We start from the raw sequence: 19880 nt of genomic DNA on the forward strand, positions 1-19880 counted from the left end.
GAACTGAAAACAGGAAAACAGCAAAAAAGTCAAAATAAATCACGGTGTGGTATGACAGGTGGTGATAGTACACCTACTTTGAGACAAGAGCTAGAGTCATGCATGCTTGGTTATGATTAAAAGTCATATCCAAAAATTGCGACTTTTTACTGTCAACTGAGTTTCGTTTTTTTTAGTGATTTCTGCTGGTGGTGTGTCTCCGCATTTTTCAACGCCAAAAATGTGCCTTGGCTCAAAAAAGGTTGAAAAACACTGCATTAACATACTGCAATTTGGTGGCATTTTTTCCGTTGCGCATTACTTGTAACCATTACGGTAAAATCTTTCTGGCAATTGCGTCATCTACTAATGCTTTACGACACTTGACAGTCCTGGTTCTGCGCAGTTATTTTGCCTAGTTTTTGCCAACTAAGCGTTGTAGTAATTCTCTAGTTTTATGTCACACGAGGCTGAATGAGCGTGTTTGACGTATTTCGAGGCTTTTTTGGGGTTCCTGGCGGCCATTATCGTGGACGAAGGTGAGTTTGTTAACCGAAAGCTAAAAGTGGCACAGTTGACAGCTGGAAGCTAACATTAAGCTAGCACACGGCGGCTCATTCTTTGCGCTGCCAAGAAGTTAAAGATTTTATATGACAATGTATCAAGGGGCTTTCTTATAGCTGGTTTCAATTAGGTAGAACTATAGTTTAAACTTGTGGAAACTAATGGTGTCTTTTTTAAAAATGCAACTACCGATATTTTCCCTACGTTTAGTGCATTGGCTGGAATCACGTGACCTCGAGGCACTTCCGGGTTTCAGATGTAGGGCAAGAGTCCCATTAGGCTACTGTTTGTTTACATGCATCAGTGCATATTTTGAAAGGTTTGGAGGTAAATATACAAGCCAAATATGAACAGATAATGTAGTGGCATGGAGTAGATTTAGACTCTCTCAAAGGCCTACTGAAATGAGATTTTCTTATTTAAACGGGGATAGCAGGTCCATTCTATGTGTCATACTTGATCATTTCGCGATATTGCCATATTTTTGCTGAAAGGATTTAGTAGAGAACATCCACGATAAAGTTTGCAACTTTTGCTTGCTAACAGAAAAGCCCTGCCTCTACCGGAAGTCGCAGACGATGACGTCACATGTTGATGGCTCCTCACATCTTCACATTGTTTTTAATGGGAGCCTCCAACAAAAACGGCTATTCAGACCGAGAAAACGACAATTTCCCCATTAATTTGAGCGAGGATGAAATATTTGTGTTTGAGGATATTCATAGCAAAGGACTAAAATAAAAAATTAAAAAGTAAAAAAAAAAACGCGATTGCATTGTGACGGATTCAGATGTTTTTAGACACATTTACTAGGATAATTCTGGGAAATCCCTTATCTTTCTATTGTGTTGCTAGTGTTTTAGTGAGTTTAATAGTACCTGATAGTCGGAGGTGTGTGTCCACGGGTATGTGTTGACACGCAGTGTCTCAGGGAAGTCGACGGCAGCTTTATGGGCGGCACAAGGTCAGCTGATCTCCGGTAAGAAGCAACTTTTTACCACAAATTTTTTTCACCGAAACCTGCTGGTTGACATTCGGTCGGGATCCATGTTCGCTGTGATACATAGTAGAGCTTCACCTCTGTGAATTTTAAACAAGGAATCACCGTGTGTTTGTGTGGCTAAAGGCTAAAGCTTCCCAACTGCATCTTTCTACTTTGACTTCTCCAATATTAATTGAACAAATTGCAAAGGATTCAGCAACACAGATCTCCAAAACATTGTATAATTATGCGGTTAAAGCAGACGACATTTAGCTGTGTGTGTGTGCGCAGCGCTCATATTTCCTAACAGCCCGTGACGTCAAGCTAAAAGTCGTCTCTTTTCATCGTGCAATTATACAGTATTCTGGACATCTGTGTTGCTGAATCTTTTGCAATTTGTTCAATTAACAATGGAGAAGTCAAAGTAGAAAGATGGAGGGGGGAAGCTTTAGCCTTTAGCCACACAAACACACAGTGATTCCTTGTTAAAATTACCGGAGGTGAAGCTTTACTATGGATCAGAGCGGTCAAGCGAATATGTTCCCCGACCACTTGTCAACCAGCAGGTTTCGGTGTTAAAAAGTCGCCTCTTACCCGAGATCTGTGGAGTTTGCGCCGTCCTTGTATCTGCCGTGACTTACCTGAGACACTGGCCTCAAGACACCCGTGGACACACCCCTCTGTCTATCAGGTACTATTTAATCTCACTAAAACACTCGCAACACAATAGAAAGATAATGGATTTCCCAGAATTATCTTAGTAAATGTGTCTAAAAACATCTGAATCAGTCCCAATGCAATCGCCTTTTATTTTTAAAAACTTTATTTATTTATTTATTTTTCTAGTCTTTCGCTATCAATATCATCATCCACGAATCTTTCATCCTTGCTCAAATTAATGGGGAAATTGTCGTTTTCTCTGTCCGAATAGCTCTTGCTGCTGGAGGCTCCCATTAAAAACAATGTGAGGACGTGAGGAGCCCTCACCCTTGTGACGTCATCATCTGCGACTTCTGGTAAAGGCAGGGCTTTTTTATCAGCACCAAAAGTTGCGAACTTTATCGTCAATGTTCTCTACTAAATCCTTTCAGCAAAAATATGGCAATATCGCGAAATGATCAAGTATGACACATAGAATGGACCTGCTATCCCCGTTTAAATAAGAAAATCACATTTCAGTAGGCCTTTAAGAAAAAAAAAGTTTTCAAGACAAACTATTTTCCCGTCAATTAACATACAATTCCCAGGTCAATGAAGTTGATGCCTTTGTGACGGCAAACTAACTCTCAATGTAAATGTTTTTTTAATCCTTTTAATCATTTTGTAGGGACCCCTTCTTTGATACAATGGCACGTGATGAAGACGATGACGAGGATGATTGTGAAGATTGTTTTGAAAATGATTGCTTCGGCGGGGAACAGCAGGCTCCTTTTGACAGAGCCTGGAGGTTTGGTTTCAGCTTTGGCCCTGACGGAATGCGAATGCAGGAGCCTCCCCTGTTTGGACACTTCCTCAGGGAGATGGAGGAGATGTTTTCTCAGCTCGGGCGCTGGGAGTCGATGCCAAATTCCGGTGAAGTGCCACATTTTAATAGCCACCACACACTGAGAAAGCAGCCATTTTTAGTGCTCTAATTGTTGACTTGTAGGTATTCCCAGCATTGCACCACCACTACAGCAGGACAAACCGGACAAGGGAAAAAGCGGCAACCCCCTCCGAGACTTCATGCTAAAGTCCCCTGACAGTGATGCTCGAGGGTCCCGCCAAAATCCATCTCATTTTCATGAGTCGCCAGAATTCCCAAACTCGCCATTTCATGGGTGGACACCATTTTCTAAAGTAAAAAGACACTACTTATGTACCATTTTTCTCACTGAAATCGTTTGACTGTTGTTCAAATTTTCCTCAGTTCAACGATGTTTGGAGTCAAAGGCCACGGATAGTTCCAGAAGCTGAGCGCAGAGAAGACCAAGGTGGGTTTAATCCATGTGTATTTTGACATCATTGGTGTGTAAAACCACTTTTACGCACGTGAAATTGCATTCAAAAGCCTGTAAGTGCATGCCTGAGCAACAGGCAGCATTTTAAACTTAAGACAATTTGATCTAAACAGAAGCCTAAATCAGTCAATCAATCAAACTTTATTTATACAGAACTTTTCATGCACATACAAGTTGCAACATAATGTGCTTAAAAAATGCTAGGGATGGGTTCCAAATCCGGTGCTTTCTTTTTGGCGCCAACTGAATCCCACTGGTCCTTCCACTGAATCATGGTTGCGCTTGACCTCACGTCTGGTTGCGGACTCATCTGGCTCTTTGCAATTCGTCACTTAGCAATTACTACAGCAGACCTAAGAGCAAACTACCTGTAGTAATGTTTTCAATGGCCAACAAAGCATTTGACTAAAATAACGCTACAATAAAAGTAAAGTAAGGCTCCTCTAATCCAAAAATGTGCTAGCTTGATGTTAATATACACTATATTGCCAAAAGTATTTGGCCACCCATCCAAATGATGAGAATCAGGTGTCCTAATCACTTGGCCCGGTGTATAAAATCAAGCACTTAGACATGGAGACTGTTTCTACAACCATTTGCTAAAGAATTTACCGCTCTGTGCAACAAATCCAGTCGTGAAATTTCCTCGCTTCTTAATATTCTTAAGTCAACTTTATTATAAGAAAGGTGAAAAGTTTAGGAACAACAGCAAGTCAGCCACCAAGTGGTTGGCCACGTAAACTGACAGAGAGGGGTCAGTGGATGCTGAAGCGCATAGTGCAAAGGCTTTCTGCACAGTCAGTTGCTAAAGAGCTCCAAAGTTCATGTGACCTTCCAATTAGCCTACGTACAGTACGCAGAGAGCTTCATGGAATGGATTTCCATAGCCGAGCAGCCACATCTAAGCCAGACATCATTAAGTTGAATGCAAAGCGTGGGATGCAGTGGTGTAAAGCACATTGCCACTGGACTCTAGAGCAGTTGAGACGCCTTCTCTGGAATGATGGATCACACTTTTCCATCTGGCAATCTGATGGACCAGTCTGGGTTTGGAGGTTACCAGGAGAATGGTACATTTTGGACTGCATTGTACCGAGTGTGAAATTTGGTGGAGGAGGAACTATAGGGTTGTGTGTGGGGTTGGCTTTTCAGGAGTTGGGCTTGGCCCCTTAGTTCCAGTGAAAGGAACCTTGAATGCTCCAGGATACCAAAACATTTTGGACAAATCCATGGGATGGCACTTTAATTTCATATGTAAGTAAAGGCAGGTGGCTAAATACTTCCGACAATATAGTGTACATTGGCTTTGCTATTGACATGCTACTTATTAGAAATGGCAATTTTACATGGCGATTTCAACACCTCCAAATTTGTGAGTGAAAACTGCAACTAATATGCACATTGTCTGTATTAAGTACAATATTAACCCTTTTTAGGGTGCAACAAAACACTACATTCAGCAAAGGCTAGACCAGTGGTTCTCAAACTTTTTTTGTCATCCCCCACTTTGGACAAGGGGGAGTTGTTAAGCCCCACCTTCCCCCATCGCCCCAACAGAACGCTAATGCCTAGCCTAACATTTTCAAATTTATTGAACATCAAGTAACATCAAGTTGTATACATTCAAACTCAATAACATAAAATAACATCAAGTTCAATAATAAATAAAATAACTGTTCAGCTGTGGTATAACTTGCATCAAGTTCAATAATAAATAAAATAACTTGCATCAAGTTCAATAATAAATAAAACAAAAGTGTTATAACTTGCATCAAGTTCAATAAAAATCAAAAAAAGTGTTATAACTTGCATCAAGTTCAATAATAAATCAAATAAAAGTGTTATAACTTGCATCAAGTTCAATAGTAAATCAAATAAAAGTGTTTTAACTTGCATAAAGTTCAATAATAAATCAAATCACTTGCACTAAGTTCAATAATAAATAAAATAAAAGTAGCAATTTGCAATCTTTGCAAAAAAAAAAAGGAGCTACGCATTTGCAAATCTTCGCACAGTGACTCGCCATTCACAAAGCGGGCGTATGCGATGAACAGACAGTCTTTATGGCTGTCAGTAGCTTCGTCCACTTGTAAAGCAAAACAACTTTCTTTTCATTTGTCTACGAGTTGTTCTTCAAGATCACTTGCAATGTCTCATATACATCTCGCAACTGTGTCATTTGACAGTGGGACAGCTTTTAATTTTGTTGACGGTACTCTGACAGTTTTCTTTGAAAGAAATCAAGTGGCTTATTGACGTGATAGGGGTGTGTGGTCTCGAGGTGTCTCTTTAATTTGTTGGGTCTCATGCTGTCTGCTGCTAGAGGTTTTAGACACAGAACACACAGGGGTCTTTCCTCTGCCCCCACCACCGCTGCCGTGAATCCAAGAGCAAGATACCCTTCATCATATTTTCTGTTCGGTTGGCTTTTTGGTTGTTTAGGCCCGTCACATTTTTGTTTCCCTGCAGGCGCTGGCTCTGGCTCTGGCTCTACAACCTTTGAGGTGCGAGTCACAAATTTATCCATTTTGTGTAATAGTGGTTCACACATTAGCCTGCTACCCATCCGTGCGAAAGTTTGTTCCGCTTAGCCCCGCCCACATTAGTTACTGTAGCTATGTCTGTCAAACGTTCGCTCCTACCTAGAAATTTGAAGCCTACAGGAAAAATAAGTAATTTACATTTATGTATATAGCGGATTTCACAGACAGAATCACAAAGTGATTTACAGTGTGTATAGAAAACAAAAGCTTAGTAAAAAAAAAAAAATTGAAGATTATAATAAAAAAAAGAAAAAATTTAAAGTGACATTTCCTCACGTTCCTCACGCCCCACCTGTCATGTCTCTATTCTCCACTAGTGGAGCGCGCCCCACAATTTGAGAAACGCTGGGCTAGACTGACTAGACTACTCAATAAACTATACACTACTGCCATCTAACGTCTTGGACTTGCAACTATAATTGCAACTTTTTGTCATACTTAAAAATTATGCTCAGAAATGTGATGTTAAGGTACTAGTAGACTGGATAAACAAGTTGCCTCTATATTGAAGCTATTATCATATATATATTTGATTTATGACACCTAAAGACTTACAAAGTTTGTGATTAAGTATATGATCAAAAAAGTACCAATCTCATGGAGATTCCTGAGCCATTTTGAGAAATAATGAGAAAGCCAGACACGTCATCGCGTGACGTAGTGGTAGGAACCGCAGATTCCTTTTTCACCAACAACAATGCAAATCATCCAGACTTTGGGAGAGCCAACAATGATTACTTTAGGGAAAATTATGATCCAGAACAATTAGTTTTTGATTCTCAATATAAGAAGGATGCGCTACTATTTTAGAAGGTTTGCGAAACAGATCCAACTTTAGTGAAACACTACGCTTCATGTAGCAGTATTGAGAAGTGCTCAATAAGATATACAAACTACAAAAATAATAAAACACTAGCTTACTGTAAAATGTCTGCTCTTACTTCAATGATCACTAGTAGGATGTCCATATCTTTCCGTTTATATGAAGAATTATTCGTGATGCACACGAAGGGTTAACAAGAAAAAGTCTACCTGCAGATACTGTCTTCTAATGTGTGTTTGTCTCCACATCTGAGTATGAATTAAATGTCACAGATGAACAACTTTTAGATTAATGGCTTAATGGGCAAGCTACGTGACTTGTGTGCGCCGGCAAAGACGCAGTCGCCAGCGGAAGTGGATATTTCATCACATCTGGTTTCTGGGAGAAAAAGCGATTTTAGACGACCAAGTTTTTGGTGCATCCCTTTTCAATAGTGGACAAAGAATAGGCTATATGTAATATATGAATATGTATTTCCGAAAAAATAGCTATCGTTGAAGGACCAGAATTGATGCTGTGGCACATTTGCTTACATGTGAGTTGAAAAATAAAGCTCACGTAGATCCACGCTGTAAGTGTCTCCTCTACTTAACAGCCATTAAAAGATTAGAACCCTCCCAAATAGTACACTATATACTGTATATAGTGTATACTATCATATTACTCACATTTATTTTCACGTAAAAACACTCATTTTGAAGGTGTATGCAGTAGCACCTCCGTGTTAGCCTAAGAGAGAAACGGGCTAACACTGGCTATGTTCTTAAGACGATAAAAAATTTTTTTTCTGATATGTGGGATAAAAGTCAGCTCTAAGTCAAAAATCATGCCCAGATTTTTTTTATAGATCTACAGGGTATCCTTGGAGTCTTAAAAAGTCTAAAAAAGTCTTAAGTCCAATAATTGGAATTTAAGGCCTTAAAGTCTCATAAAAGGTCTTAAATATGATTTTGAAAGGCCTTTATCTATTGACGTTACTTTTTTTTTTGAACATGCATAAACTTTAGACTCGTTTTGAAATATTTAAATTTTTTATGACGCTATAATGTAACTAACTACACAGCGAGACTAACTGTGCTGCCCGGTCAAAATTTATCAAACACCACCTGGTTGCATGTGTTGACAGCTAAGTTAGCATAGCAGCGGAGAAAATGGATGGGTAATAAGATGGGCAAGTAAAACTTCAACGATTTGTGTCTTCTGAACGATCAATTTAATGCATGGTTGAACCTGCTAGATGGAAACGTATAAAGTGTTTAGTAACCAGATGTGCAGCCATCAAGGAGGGAAGCTTCTAGAAATGGTGTTAAATTATTTTCGAGATGGTCTTAATAAAGTCCTAAAAAGTCTTAAATTTGACATGTTGTATCCTGCAGAGACCCTGATCTAGTAATTTTGGTAAATGTTTCTCCCTCTGTTCCCTGTACGATCAGTGCCAGAGCTTGGTCCGCATTGCCGGCAGTAAGTCGAACACATTTCCAGTGAGGGTTGGACTCCGCCAAGGCTGTCCTTTGTCACCGATTCTGTTCATAACTTTTATGGACAGAATTTCTAGGCGCAGTCAAGGCGTTGAGGGGTTCCGGTTTGGTAACCGCAGGATTAGGTCTCTGCTTTTTGCAGATGATGTGGTCCTGATGGCTTCATCTGACCGGGATCTTCAGCTCTCGCTGGATCGGTTCGCAGCCGAGTGTGAAGCGACCGGAATGAGAATCAGCACCTCCAAGTCCGAGTCCATGGTTCTCGCCCGGAAAAGGGTGGAGTGCCATCTCCGGGTTGGGGAGGAGACCCTGCCCCAAGTGGAGGAGTTCAAGTACCTAGGAGTGTTGTTCACGAGTGAGGGAAGAGTGGATCGTGAGATCGACAGGCGGATCGGTGCGGCGTCTTCAGTAATGCGGACATTGTACCGATCCGTTGTGGTGAAGAAGGAGCTGAGCCGGAAGGCAAAGCTCTCAATTTACCGGTCGATCTACGTTCCCATCCTCACCTATGGTCATGAGCTTTGGGTCATGACCGAAAGGATAAGATCACGGGTACAAGCGGCCGAAATGAGTTTCCTCCGCCGTGTAGCGGGGCTCTCCCTTAGAGATAGGGTGAGAAGCTCTGCCATCCGGGAGGGACTCAAAGTAAAGCCGCTGCTCCTTCACATCGAGAGGAGCCAGATGAGATGGTTCGGGCATCTGGTCAGGATGCCACCCGAACGCCTCCCTAGGGAGGTGTTTAGGGCACGTCCAACCGGTAGGAGGCCACGGGGAAGACCCAGGACACGTTGGGAAGACTATGTCTCCCGGCTGGCCTGGGAACGCCTCGGGATCCCCCGGGAAGAGCTAGACGGAGTGGCTGGGGAGAGGGAAGTCTGGGTTTCCCTGCTTAGGCTGTTGCCCCCGCGACCCGACTTCGGATAAGCGGAAGATGATGGATGGATGATGATGGTTTCTCCCTCTGGCCTTCAGGGCCTATTACTTAAACCTCTGTTTTGTCCTGGTTGAGCTGTAGGAAATTCACTGCCATCCATGACTCAATGTCTAAAATGCAGTTCAAAGGGTATCTATTGCTCCTGTGTCATCTAGAGACACAGCAATGTACAACTGTGTGTATCAACATCTAGTGCATCTGGAAAGTATTCGCAGCGCTTCAATTTTTTACCACATTTTATGTTAAATTGTTATTCCAAAATGGAATAAATACATTTTTGTCATTTCTATTTTTCTTTTGTGCAAATTTATTAAAAATAAAAAAACTAAGAAAGCACATGTGCTAGGTATTCACAGCCTTTGCCATGAAGCTCAAAAGTGAGATCAGGTGCATTTTGTTTCAACTGATCATCCTTAATTGGACCTGTGATACATTTAGTTGTGTGGGCATGACTTGGAAAGGCACACATCTAAGGCTTTACACTTGACAAAGCACAAACCAAGCATGAAGTTGAAGGAATTGTCTGTAGACCTCGGAGACAGGATTGTTTCGAGGCACAAGCTTGGGGAAGGGTACCGAAAAATATTTGCTGTCTTGAAGGTCCACAAGGACAACCATCTCTGCGGCAATCCACCAATCAGTCCTGTATGGTATAGTCGCCAGATGGAAGCCATTCCTTTGAAAAAGTTTGCCAAAATCAAACTGAAAGACTCTCAGACCTCGAGAAACTAAATTCTCTGGTCAGTTGAGACAAAGATTGAACTCTGCTGCCGTAATGCTAGGTGTCATGTTTGGAGGAAACCAGGCACCGCTCATTTTATTTATAAAAAAAAATAGAAGTTTCACAAAGTGCTGCACAGAAGTAGAGACATACACACTAGGAGACTCAATAATATAAAATATTTAACTATAAAATAATAAATACGTACATGAAATACCTCAGAGAAAATAAAACAGACTAAAATCACACAACTCTAATGTTGGTTTCAAAGCCAAAGAGTAAAAATATGTTTTGAGACGTGATTTAAAAGTTATTAAAGAGGGAGCCTTCCGAATAGGAAGAGTGGTATTGTTCCAAAGTTTTGGAGCAACAGAAGAAAATGCATGATCAGCTCTGGATTTTAAACCGGTTTTCGAGACGACAAGAAGAAACTGATCAGCTGACCTCAGAGACCTTGTGGGGGTGTACATTTTTAAAAGGTCTGACATATGTTGTGGCGCTAATCCGTTAATAGATTAAAAGACAAACAATATCCATCCATCCATTCATTTTCTACCGCTTGTCTGTTTTGAGGTCGCTGGAGCCTATTTCAGTTGGATTCCGGCGGTAGACGGTGTACACCCTGGACAAGTCGCCACCTCATCACAGGGCCAACACAGATCGACAGACATCATTCACACTTACATTCACACACTAGGGCCAATTTAGTGTTGCCAATCAACCTATCCCCAGGTGCATGTCTTTGGAGGAGGGAGGAAGCCGGAGTACCCGGAGGGAACCCACGCAGTCACGGGGAGAACATGCAAACTCCACACAGAAAGAGCGCGAGCCCGGGATTGAACTCAGGATTACTTAGGACCTTCGTATTGTGAGGCAGATGCACTAACCCCTCTTCCACCGTGCTGCCCAAACAAACAATATTTTAAAATCAATTCTAAAATGAACTGGGAGTCAGTAAAGGGATGCAAAGATTTGTTCATGTTTTTTAGTGCCAGTTTGAAGGCGAGCAGCAGCATTTTGGGCTAACTGCAATCGAGCGATTGAGGCCTGGTTCATTGCAACGTAGAGTGAGTTGCAGTAGTCCAAACTTGATGAAATAAAAGCATGGGTTACCTGCTTCTTTTCTACACTCAGAATGTTCTGATATTCTTTCCACGAGTCTTTCATGATAGCATAGGAAACATAAAGCTTATCCTTCTTCCATTTACGCTCTGCCTGTCTGCACTGACGCCTGGCCTCTTGTGACGTCATTTAACCATAGCTCACCTTTAGCCTTATGGCGCATGGATTTAAAAGGAGCAATGAAATCAATAACTTGACAACAAGTTTGAAAGCTTCTGTGTTTAAAGACGGAAAGGGCAAGGTGTCCGGGGCGGAATAAAAGGCAGAGGAGAACTCAGCAGCAGTAGATGCTTTTACTACGTGGCACCGGCACGCATGGGCGCGTGCATTTTCCACAAGACAGGGCGAGTAGAATTCAAGCATCATGCTGTGTGGATGTTTTTCAGTGGCAGGAACTAGGTGACTAGTCAAAACAGAGGGAAAGATGAATGCAGGAATGTACAGAGACATCTTGGATGAAAACTAACGTTTCCCATCCAACCTGAGTTTGAGAGATGCAGCAAAGAGTAATGGGTGAAACTGCCCAAAGATAGAAGTGCCAAGCTTGTGGCATACTATTTAAAAAGACTTGAGGCTGTAATTGCTGCCAAAGGTGCCTCAATAAAGTATTGAGCAAAGGCTGTGAATACGTATGTACATGTGATTTATTAGTTTCTTATGATTATATCGCGAAATACTCTAAAAAAAACTTTTTTTACATTTTCATTATGAGGTATTTTGTGGGTTCCCTCCGGGTACTCCGGCTTCCTCCCACTTCCAAAGACATGCACCTGGGGATAGGTTGATTGGCAACACTAAAATTGGCCCTAGTGTGTGAATGTGAGTGTGAATGTTGTCTGTCTATCTGTGTTGGCCCTGCGATGAGGTGGCGACTTGTCCAGGGTGTACCCCGCCTTCCGCCCGATTGTAGCTGAGATAGGCGCCAGCGCCCCCCGCGACCCCGAAAGGGAATAAGCGGTAGAAAATGGATGGATGGATGGGTATTTTGTGTAGAATTTAAACAAATGGTATTTATTTCATTTGTGAATAGCATATAATAATGCCAATAACATAGCTAAATGTGTAAATGTTGAAAAACTAAAGCGTTGTGAATGCTTTGCGGATGCACTATAACTGTGGAAACTGATCTCCAATGACGTCTCACGAGGCACCATATAAAAATTAAAAAGTATCAGACCTAATATTAAGCCTAAATTACCAAAATGATTCCCAAATGCGGCCACCGCTGCTGCTCACTGCTCCCTTCATCTCCCAGGGGGTGGAACAAGGGGATGGGTCAAATGCAAAGGGTAATTTCACCACACCTAGTGTGTGACTATCAGTGGTACCTTTAACTTTTAACTTGTTGAACCCCACCTACGATAAATAATGAGTTCCTAAGAAACAGGTATCCATACTCCGATAAAAACATTTGTCTGTGAGATAACCAATTAAAAACAATACGAGAGCCCAACCAGGTGTCTAATATTTAATAAAATGTGATGGTCTACGGCAGTGGTTCTCAACCTTTTTTCAGTGATTTACCCCCTTTGAACATATTTTTGATTCAAGTACCCCCTAATCAGAGCAAAGCATTTTTGGTTGGAAACAAAGAGATAAAGAAGTAAAATACAGCAGTATGTCATCAGTTTCTGATTTATTAAATTGTATAACAGTGCAAAATATTGCTCATTTGTAGTGGTCTTTCTGAACTATTTGGAAAAAAAGATATAAAAATAACTAAAAACTTGTTGAAAAATAAACAAGTAATTCAATTATAAATAAAGATTTCTACACATAGAAGTAATCATCAACTTAAAGTGGGCTCTTTGGGGATTGTAATAGAGATCCATCTGGATTCATCAACTTAATTCTAAACATTTCTTCACAAAAAAAAGAAATATTTTAACATCAATATTTATGGAACATGTCCACAAAAAATCTAGCTGTCAACACTGAATATTGCATTGTTGATTTCTTTTCACAGTTTATGAACTTACATTCATATTTTTTGAAGTATTATTCAATACATATATTTATAAAGGATTTTTGAATTGTTGCTGTTTTAAAAAAATCTCACCTACCCCTTGGCATACCTTCAAGTACCCCCAGGGGTACGCGTACCCCCGTTTGAGAACCACTGGTCGAAAATGGATGGATGGATGGTCTACAGTATCAGAAGCGGTGCTTATATCCAGCAGTACCAAACCTGAACTTTTTATTATCTAAGTTTCACCAAAATTCCCTCTGTGAAAATGGGGCATCTGGGTCACCGAGGTAATGTTTTTAAGTTTTGAAAGCTTTTGGAAAGTGTTGCTTTTCTTTTATATATGAAAAGTGCTTCATAAATAGAGTTTGATTGATTGATTGAAAACAGGTTTTTGAAAATCTTACTTAAGAAATTTAAGTTAGATACTGGTCGGTACTTGTATTTGGGTCTAAGCTGCTCTTCTTCAAAAGGGGTCTCACCGCCGTTTTAAAAAGAGGCAGGACAGACCCTGTCAGAGGAGAGCAATTCACAAAGCTTAAAAGTTGTTCCTCACAGAATCCATAAAATGATTTGAAAAATAATGTGGAAAGTAATTTCTGGAAAAGATTCAACAACAATGGCAAAACGAATAAAAGTACCTTTCCATTGGCCTCAAATGCAATATTCCTAAATAAAAAGTTAAAAAATATATCTCCAGATTTGGATTCTGCAGTGTCCTCTGGTGGTTTGGATCAGATTCTGGCGCCCCCTGCTGGCCAGGCACCAAGACTGCCTCAAAGCGGATCGTTTTTCCAGTCAGTCACCATCACCAAGGTGACGAAGCCTGATGGGGTGAGTTGGGCATTACAGACTGTTTGGTTAATAAAAATTGGTCAGTTTTGATTAGTATTTAAAAATAAAACAGTGGCCTAGTGGTTAGAGTGTCCGCCCTGAGATCGGTAGGTTGTGAGTTCAAACCCCGGCCGAGTCATACCAAAGACTATAAAAATGGGACCCATTACCTCCCTGCTTTGCACTCAGCATCAAGGGTTGGAATTGGGGGTTAAATCACCAAAAATGATTCCAGGGCGCGGCCACCGCTGCTGCCCACTGCTTTCCTCACCTCCCAGGGGGTGAACAAGGGGATGGGTCAAATGCAGAGGACAAATTACACCACACCTAGTGTGTGTGTGACAATCATTGGTACTTTAACTTAACTTGAACTTATTTAATGTTTGTGTGTTTGGTGTACAACAGACAGTTGAAGAGCGCCGCGTCATCAGAGATGGCCAAGGCAACGAGGAGACCACCATGACCCGCTCAGGTGGTGCAGGGCATCAGACGGGACCAGAAATTCAGGGTTAGTACATACAAGAGATCGACCAATTATTTGCACCAATATTTTTCCTTTTGACATATACCGGTTTAGGCCTCTTTTTTTTTTTTTTTTTTTTTTTTTTTAATCTATCGGCTTTTTTTAAAATCGGTATCTGACCCCTTTTTTTAACATAACTACAACAAAACTACATTGGCAGATACAATATATATATATATATATATATATATATATATATATATATATATATATACACATGATACCAGAATATTTGGTGAAGTACGAAGTAATAACCACTGCTCAAGCACCAGCAAAATTGCCCAGCATTTTCAAAATGTATTTAAAGGGGAAATGCACTTTTTTTTTAAATTTTGCCAATCATTCACAATCTTAATGTAAGACAGGAACACTTGTGGTTTTCTTTTTTTATGCTTTGTAATTTGTAAATAAACGCTAGCAAAAGCCAGTTATTAATGTAGCCAATGGGATTTGCTCTCTCCTGCCTATAAAGCGCTCAAAACACAAACAAAACTCTAGCGTTTTATATACACACGGTAAGTATATCCATATATATAACAGGCACATTCATAATAACATGTAATATTTACGTATTTTGCTTATTTTAAGCATTCTTATTTAGTAATTTCACAGACGCATCACTACGCTTGCTTTTTCCTTCGACAACAACAACACTACTAATCATGTCTGACTTCTTGAGAGACAACACGGACCACTTTGCGACAAATGATAATCCAGAACCTTATATTTTTTTAGCCTGAATATAAGGTGGATGAGCTACATGTTTTAGAAGCTGTGTGTTAAAGAGATCCAGTTTTGGGTGAAACAAGCATCATGTAGCAGTATTGCTATTGCTAATAGCATCTACCAACATAATAAAAACGATCACTTAAATTACAATGTCTGCTTTCACTGGAATCCTGACTGATAGGATGTTCTTAAATTTTTGTTTAGATTAAGAATTAATCATGATCCACACAAAATGTTAAAAAAAATGTTACGACGTAGACCAATGTCTTGAGTCTTTCTCACCATCTTCAGGTATAAGTTGGATGTCACAGAGCTCAGTTTATGGCGACAACCTTTTATTATCCAAGTGTGAGGCATGATTTCTAATTAAGAATTAACTTAGTGGCGATCATGATGCAGTAGCTCTCTGTAATCACGGCGCGGCTAAAAATAGTTTGCTCTTGCTAGTGCTTATAACAATTTGTTGGCGGTTTTTGGATGCATTTAAAATCATTTAGAGGCAGAAAGGATTACTCCTATTATCTGCATTGCTAGCCACCTAGAACAAGCAGATTATTACAAATTGGAGACCCTGCCCCAAGTAGAGGAGTTCACGTACCTAGGAGTCTTGTTCACGAGTGGGGGAAGGGTGGATTGTGAAATCGACAGGCGGATCGGTGCGGCGTCTTCAGTAATGCGGACGTTATACCGATCCGTTTTGGTGAAGAAGGAGCTGAGCCGGAAGGCAAAGCTCTCAATTTACCGGTCGAGCTACGTTCCCATCCTCACCTATGGTCGTGAGCTTTGGGTCATGACCGAAAGGACAAGATCACGGGTACAGGCGGCTGAAATTAATTTCCTCCGCCGAGTGGCGGGGCTCTCCCTTAGAGATAGGGTGAGAAGCTCTGTCATCCGGAAGGAACTCAAAGTAAAGCCGCCGCTCCTCCACATCGAGAGGAGCCAGATGAGGTGGTTCGGGCATCTGGTCAGGATGCCACCCGAACGCTTCCCTAAGGAGGTGTTTAGGGCACGTCCAACCGGTAGGAGGCCACGGGGAAGACCCAGGACACGTTGGGAAGACATGTCTCCCGGCTGGCCGGTGAATGCCTCGGGATCCCTTCGGGAAGAGCTAGACGAAGTGACTGGGGAGAGGGAAGTCTGGGCTTCCTTGCTTCCGCGACCCGACTCGGATAAGCGGAAGAAGATGGATGGATGGATGGATGGTTGGAATGCCAATAAAGTATATACTCACCATATTTTTTGCACTATAGACATATATAAGGCGCACCTAACTATAAGGCGAATTAAGCAAAACAAAACAGTCAGATAAGTCAGTCAGTCAAACTTTATTAAACGCGTTCACAATAACTCAACATTGTTGAAATGGTAATGATCCTATCTCCCAACCTTGTTCAGTTGTAGCATGTAAAATACAACACACTCACTTTTTTTAGTTTATTCCTTGTCCACAAATCCTTCAAATTCTCCATACTCAGTGTCCAAGTTTAACAGTTGGACGATTACGGCATCCAACATGTCCGAATCACTCTCGCCATAATCCGAGTCAGTGTCGTCGCTGTTAGCTGGTAGTTCAGAGATGATTCCGGCCTTTGTGAAAGCTAATGTATCAGTTCACTGATACCTTAGTCCAGGCATCCGCGGTCCATTGGCATATAGTGGCGTAAGTCGCCCGGCGCTGTCTCCCTGTCTTGGTGAATGTGTGTTCGCCTTCTGTCATCCACTGCTCCCACGCAGCTCGCAGTTTAAGTTTGAATGCCCCGTTGACACCAATATCTAGCGGCTGGAGTTCTTTAGTTAATCCAGTGTTTTTCAACCTTTTTTGAGCCAAGGCACATTTTTCGCGTTGAATAAATCCGGAGGCACACCACTAGCAGAAATCAATAAAAAACGAAACTCAGTTGATAGTAAAAAGTCGTTGTCGCAATTGTTAGATATGACTTTAAACCATAACCCACCATGCATCAAAAGAGCCTTGTCTCAAAGTAGGTAACTTATTTGTAGTTTTTCGCTCTTTTCCTGTGTCGTGTTTTAGTTTTTGTCTTGCGCTCCTATTTTGGTGGCTTTTTCTCTTGTTTTGATATTTTTCTGTAGCAGTTTCATGTCTTCCTTATGAGCGATATTTCCCACATCTACTTTGTTTTCGTAATCAGGACTATTCCAGTTGTTTTTAACCCTTCTTTGTGGAGACATTGTTGATTGTCATGTCACGTTCTGATGTACATTGTGGACGCTGTCTTTGCTCCACAGTAAGTCTTAGCTGTCGTCCAGCATTGTGTTCTTTTTTACTTTGCAGCCAGTTCAGTTTCCCTAAGCTTCAATGCCTTTCCTTGAGGGCACTCACCTTTTGTTTAGTTTTCGTCTAAGCATTAGACATCTTTTTACCTGCACCCTGCCTCCCGCTGTTTCTACGAAGCAATTAGCTACCGGCTGCCCCCTACTGAAATGGAAGAGTATTACACAGTTACTCTGCCTGGCTCTAGACAGCACCGACACTCAACAACAACACATACTTTGCAGACTATAATTACTGATTTGCAAAAAATATTTTTTATCCAAATTGGTGAAATTAGATCATCTCCCACACTGCAAAAAGTCAGTGTTCAAAATCAAGAAAAAAAAAAATACAAAAATGAGGGGTATTTTACTTGAACTAAGCTAAATTATCTGCCAATAGAACAAGAAATTTTGGCTTGTCAAGACTTTCCAAAACAGGTAAAATTAGCTAACTTCAATGAACCCAAAAATACCTTAAAATAAGTATATTCTCACTAATAACAAGTGTACTACTATACGAGTACGTATTTTCTATTGTTTCATTAAAAATAAAACGGCAAAGTCGAATTGGCTGTCATCTGTTTTAATATGAGAAACAAGGGTTTTCATGCATATTTGTACATGCTATCGTAATGTAATCAAGCGAGTGTCGTTAGCATTAGCTAATATTTTAACACGTTTACAAGTGTCTGTGTTAGTATTATTAACTTACAATGGCATTATTTTTATATTGTTTCAGTGTCAGAAATTATTCAGTTGGTAAATTATTCAAGAAGTGAAATGAACCATGGAGTGATTGAATCTCTTTAGCTGATTAGAGAGCTAACTTTTTCAGCAAGTGGGTCCATGACAATGACTTTTGTTTTGTGTGATCAAACATTTTACTGCCTTGTTACAGGCACCGTTTGGAAACAATTAAGGTATGTAAATAAATATTTACAAAACTTTCTGTGTAAATAAATAATTTTGAAACGTTTATATCTGAGGCTTATAGTTAGTTAGTTGTGGCAATTATAAATTGCACAATTTTTCAGACAGACCAAAATTTGGTTTGTCTGTCTAGCTTGGGACTTCCCGCGGGCCAGGTTTTGGACACTGGCGGACCATATTCGGGACCGTGGGCCGTAGTTTGGGGACCCCAATCTTAGAGCCACATAATAAAGGTGTTTGTGAAATCTTGTGATGTTTGTTGGTGATAAATTAATCACATTAGCGCTGCATAAAAGATTGTCGCCACTGGTCTGATGTTTCCCAAAAAATTATGTTTAAAAAAAACAGCTGTTTACTGATGAGTACTATTTATGTTTAAATAACTGACTGCAAATTAACGTTGGCTTCAAATATCATTTATAGGCCTACTCGAATATATTGGTCGATCTCTGGTACATACTATATACAGTCGTGGCAAAAAGTTTACATACACTTATAAATAACATAATGTCATGGTTGTCTTGAGTTTCCAATCATTTTTACAACTCTTATTTTTTGTGATACAGTGATTAGAGCACATACTTGTTGGTCACAAAAAACATTGAAGTTTGGTTTCTTCCCAAAGTCCTGACTTAAACGTGTGGACAATGCTGAAGTAACAAGTCCATGTCAGAAAACCCAACAAATTCAGCTGAACTGCACCAATTTTGTCAAGACGAGTGGTCAAAAATTCAACCAAAAGCTTGCCAGAGGCTTGTGGATGGCTACCAAAAACGCCTTATTGCAGTGAAACTTGCCAAGGTACATGTACCCAAATATTAACATTGCTGTATGTATACTTCTGACCCAGCAGATTTGCTCACATTTTCAGTAGACCCATAACAAATTCATAAAAGAACCAAACTTCATGAATGTGTTTTGTGACCAACAAGTATGTGCTCCAATCACTCTATCACAAAAAAATAAGAGTTGTAGAAATGATTGGAAACTCAAGACAGCCATGACATTATGTTCTTTACAAGTGTATGTAAACTTTTGACCACGCCTGTATGACCTCTAATAAGTAAAGGTTTCTAATGTCATGCTTTTTATTGTAGGTGCTCGCAGCCCATTTTCAGACATGCCCAATGATGACAACTTCCTATCCAAGCTCTTTGGAGGCTTGAAGTGATATTATAACTGTTTTGTATAAATCTATATGGTGAAAGGTGAGAACGCTAAATAATGACTTATTTTTTTATTGTCGCATAGAAGTATGGATGGATGGGAGAGTGTTGATGACGAATCAAAATAAAGAATCTTAAGATTGACATGTTGTTGCGGTTTGCATGCAGCATTTTAGACCGTTTGGTGTTATATAATGGTCAGTGTAATGACCAAAGTATTAGTTGCATGTTGGTGGATGTAAATGAAGCCTGAAATGATTGAAACGTTGTTTCCCTGAGATGTGTGTTTTACACAGAGCAGTGCAGGAAATG

The 19880-nt window shown here is 40.4% G+C and overlaps 1 protein-coding gene across 3 annotated transcripts; it reads left to right on the forward strand.

The window, feature by feature from the left end:
- The first annotated feature begins 326 nt into the window (after positions 1–326).
- On the forward strand, positions 327–19712 carry hax1 (HCLS1 associated protein X-1). Of its 3 annotated transcripts, XM_061897487.1 has the most exons (8): positions 377–518; positions 2457–2541; positions 2853–3097; positions 3174–3364; positions 3435–3498; positions 13813–13946; positions 14352–14454; positions 19500–19712. In XM_061897487.1, the coding sequence occupies exons 3-8, from the start codon at positions 2872–2874 to the stop codon at positions 19571–19573; spliced, it is 792 nt and encodes a 263-aa protein (XP_061753471.1). In that variant the 5' UTR covers positions 377–518; positions 2457–2541; positions 2853–2871; the 3' UTR covers positions 19574–19712. The 3 variants fall into 3 exon arrangements, with proteins under 3 accessions (XP_061753469.1, XP_061753471.1, XP_061753470.1); XM_061897485.1 differs by lacking the exon at positions 2457–2541 and having other exon boundaries at positions 327–518; XM_061897486.1 differs by lacking the exons at positions 377–518; positions 2457–2541 and adding an exon at positions 665–806.
- The last annotated feature ends 168 nt before the right edge of the window (positions 19713–19880 follow it).

Source organism: Nerophis ophidion, linkage group LG04 (genome assembly GCF_033978795.1).
Source record: "Nerophis ophidion isolate RoL-2023_Sa linkage group LG04, RoL_Noph_v1.0, whole genome shotgun sequence".
In the NCBI taxonomy this organism is placed as follows: Eukaryota; Metazoa; Chordata; class Actinopteri; order Syngnathiformes; family Syngnathidae; genus Nerophis; species Nerophis ophidion.

Coding starts and splice junctions, on each gene's coding strand:
- hax1 (XM_061897485.1), top strand. CDS start 454: ATGAGCGTGTTTGACGTATTTCGAGGCTTTTTTGGGGTTCCTGGCGGC. Junction 519..2,852: donor GGCCATTATCGTGGACGAAG/GTGAGTTTGTTA, acceptor ATCATTTTGTAG/GGACCCCTTCTTTGATACAA. Junction 14,455..19,499: donor GACGGGACCAGAAATTCAGG/GTTAGTACATAC, acceptor TTTTTATTGTAG/GTGCTCGCAGCCCATTTTCA.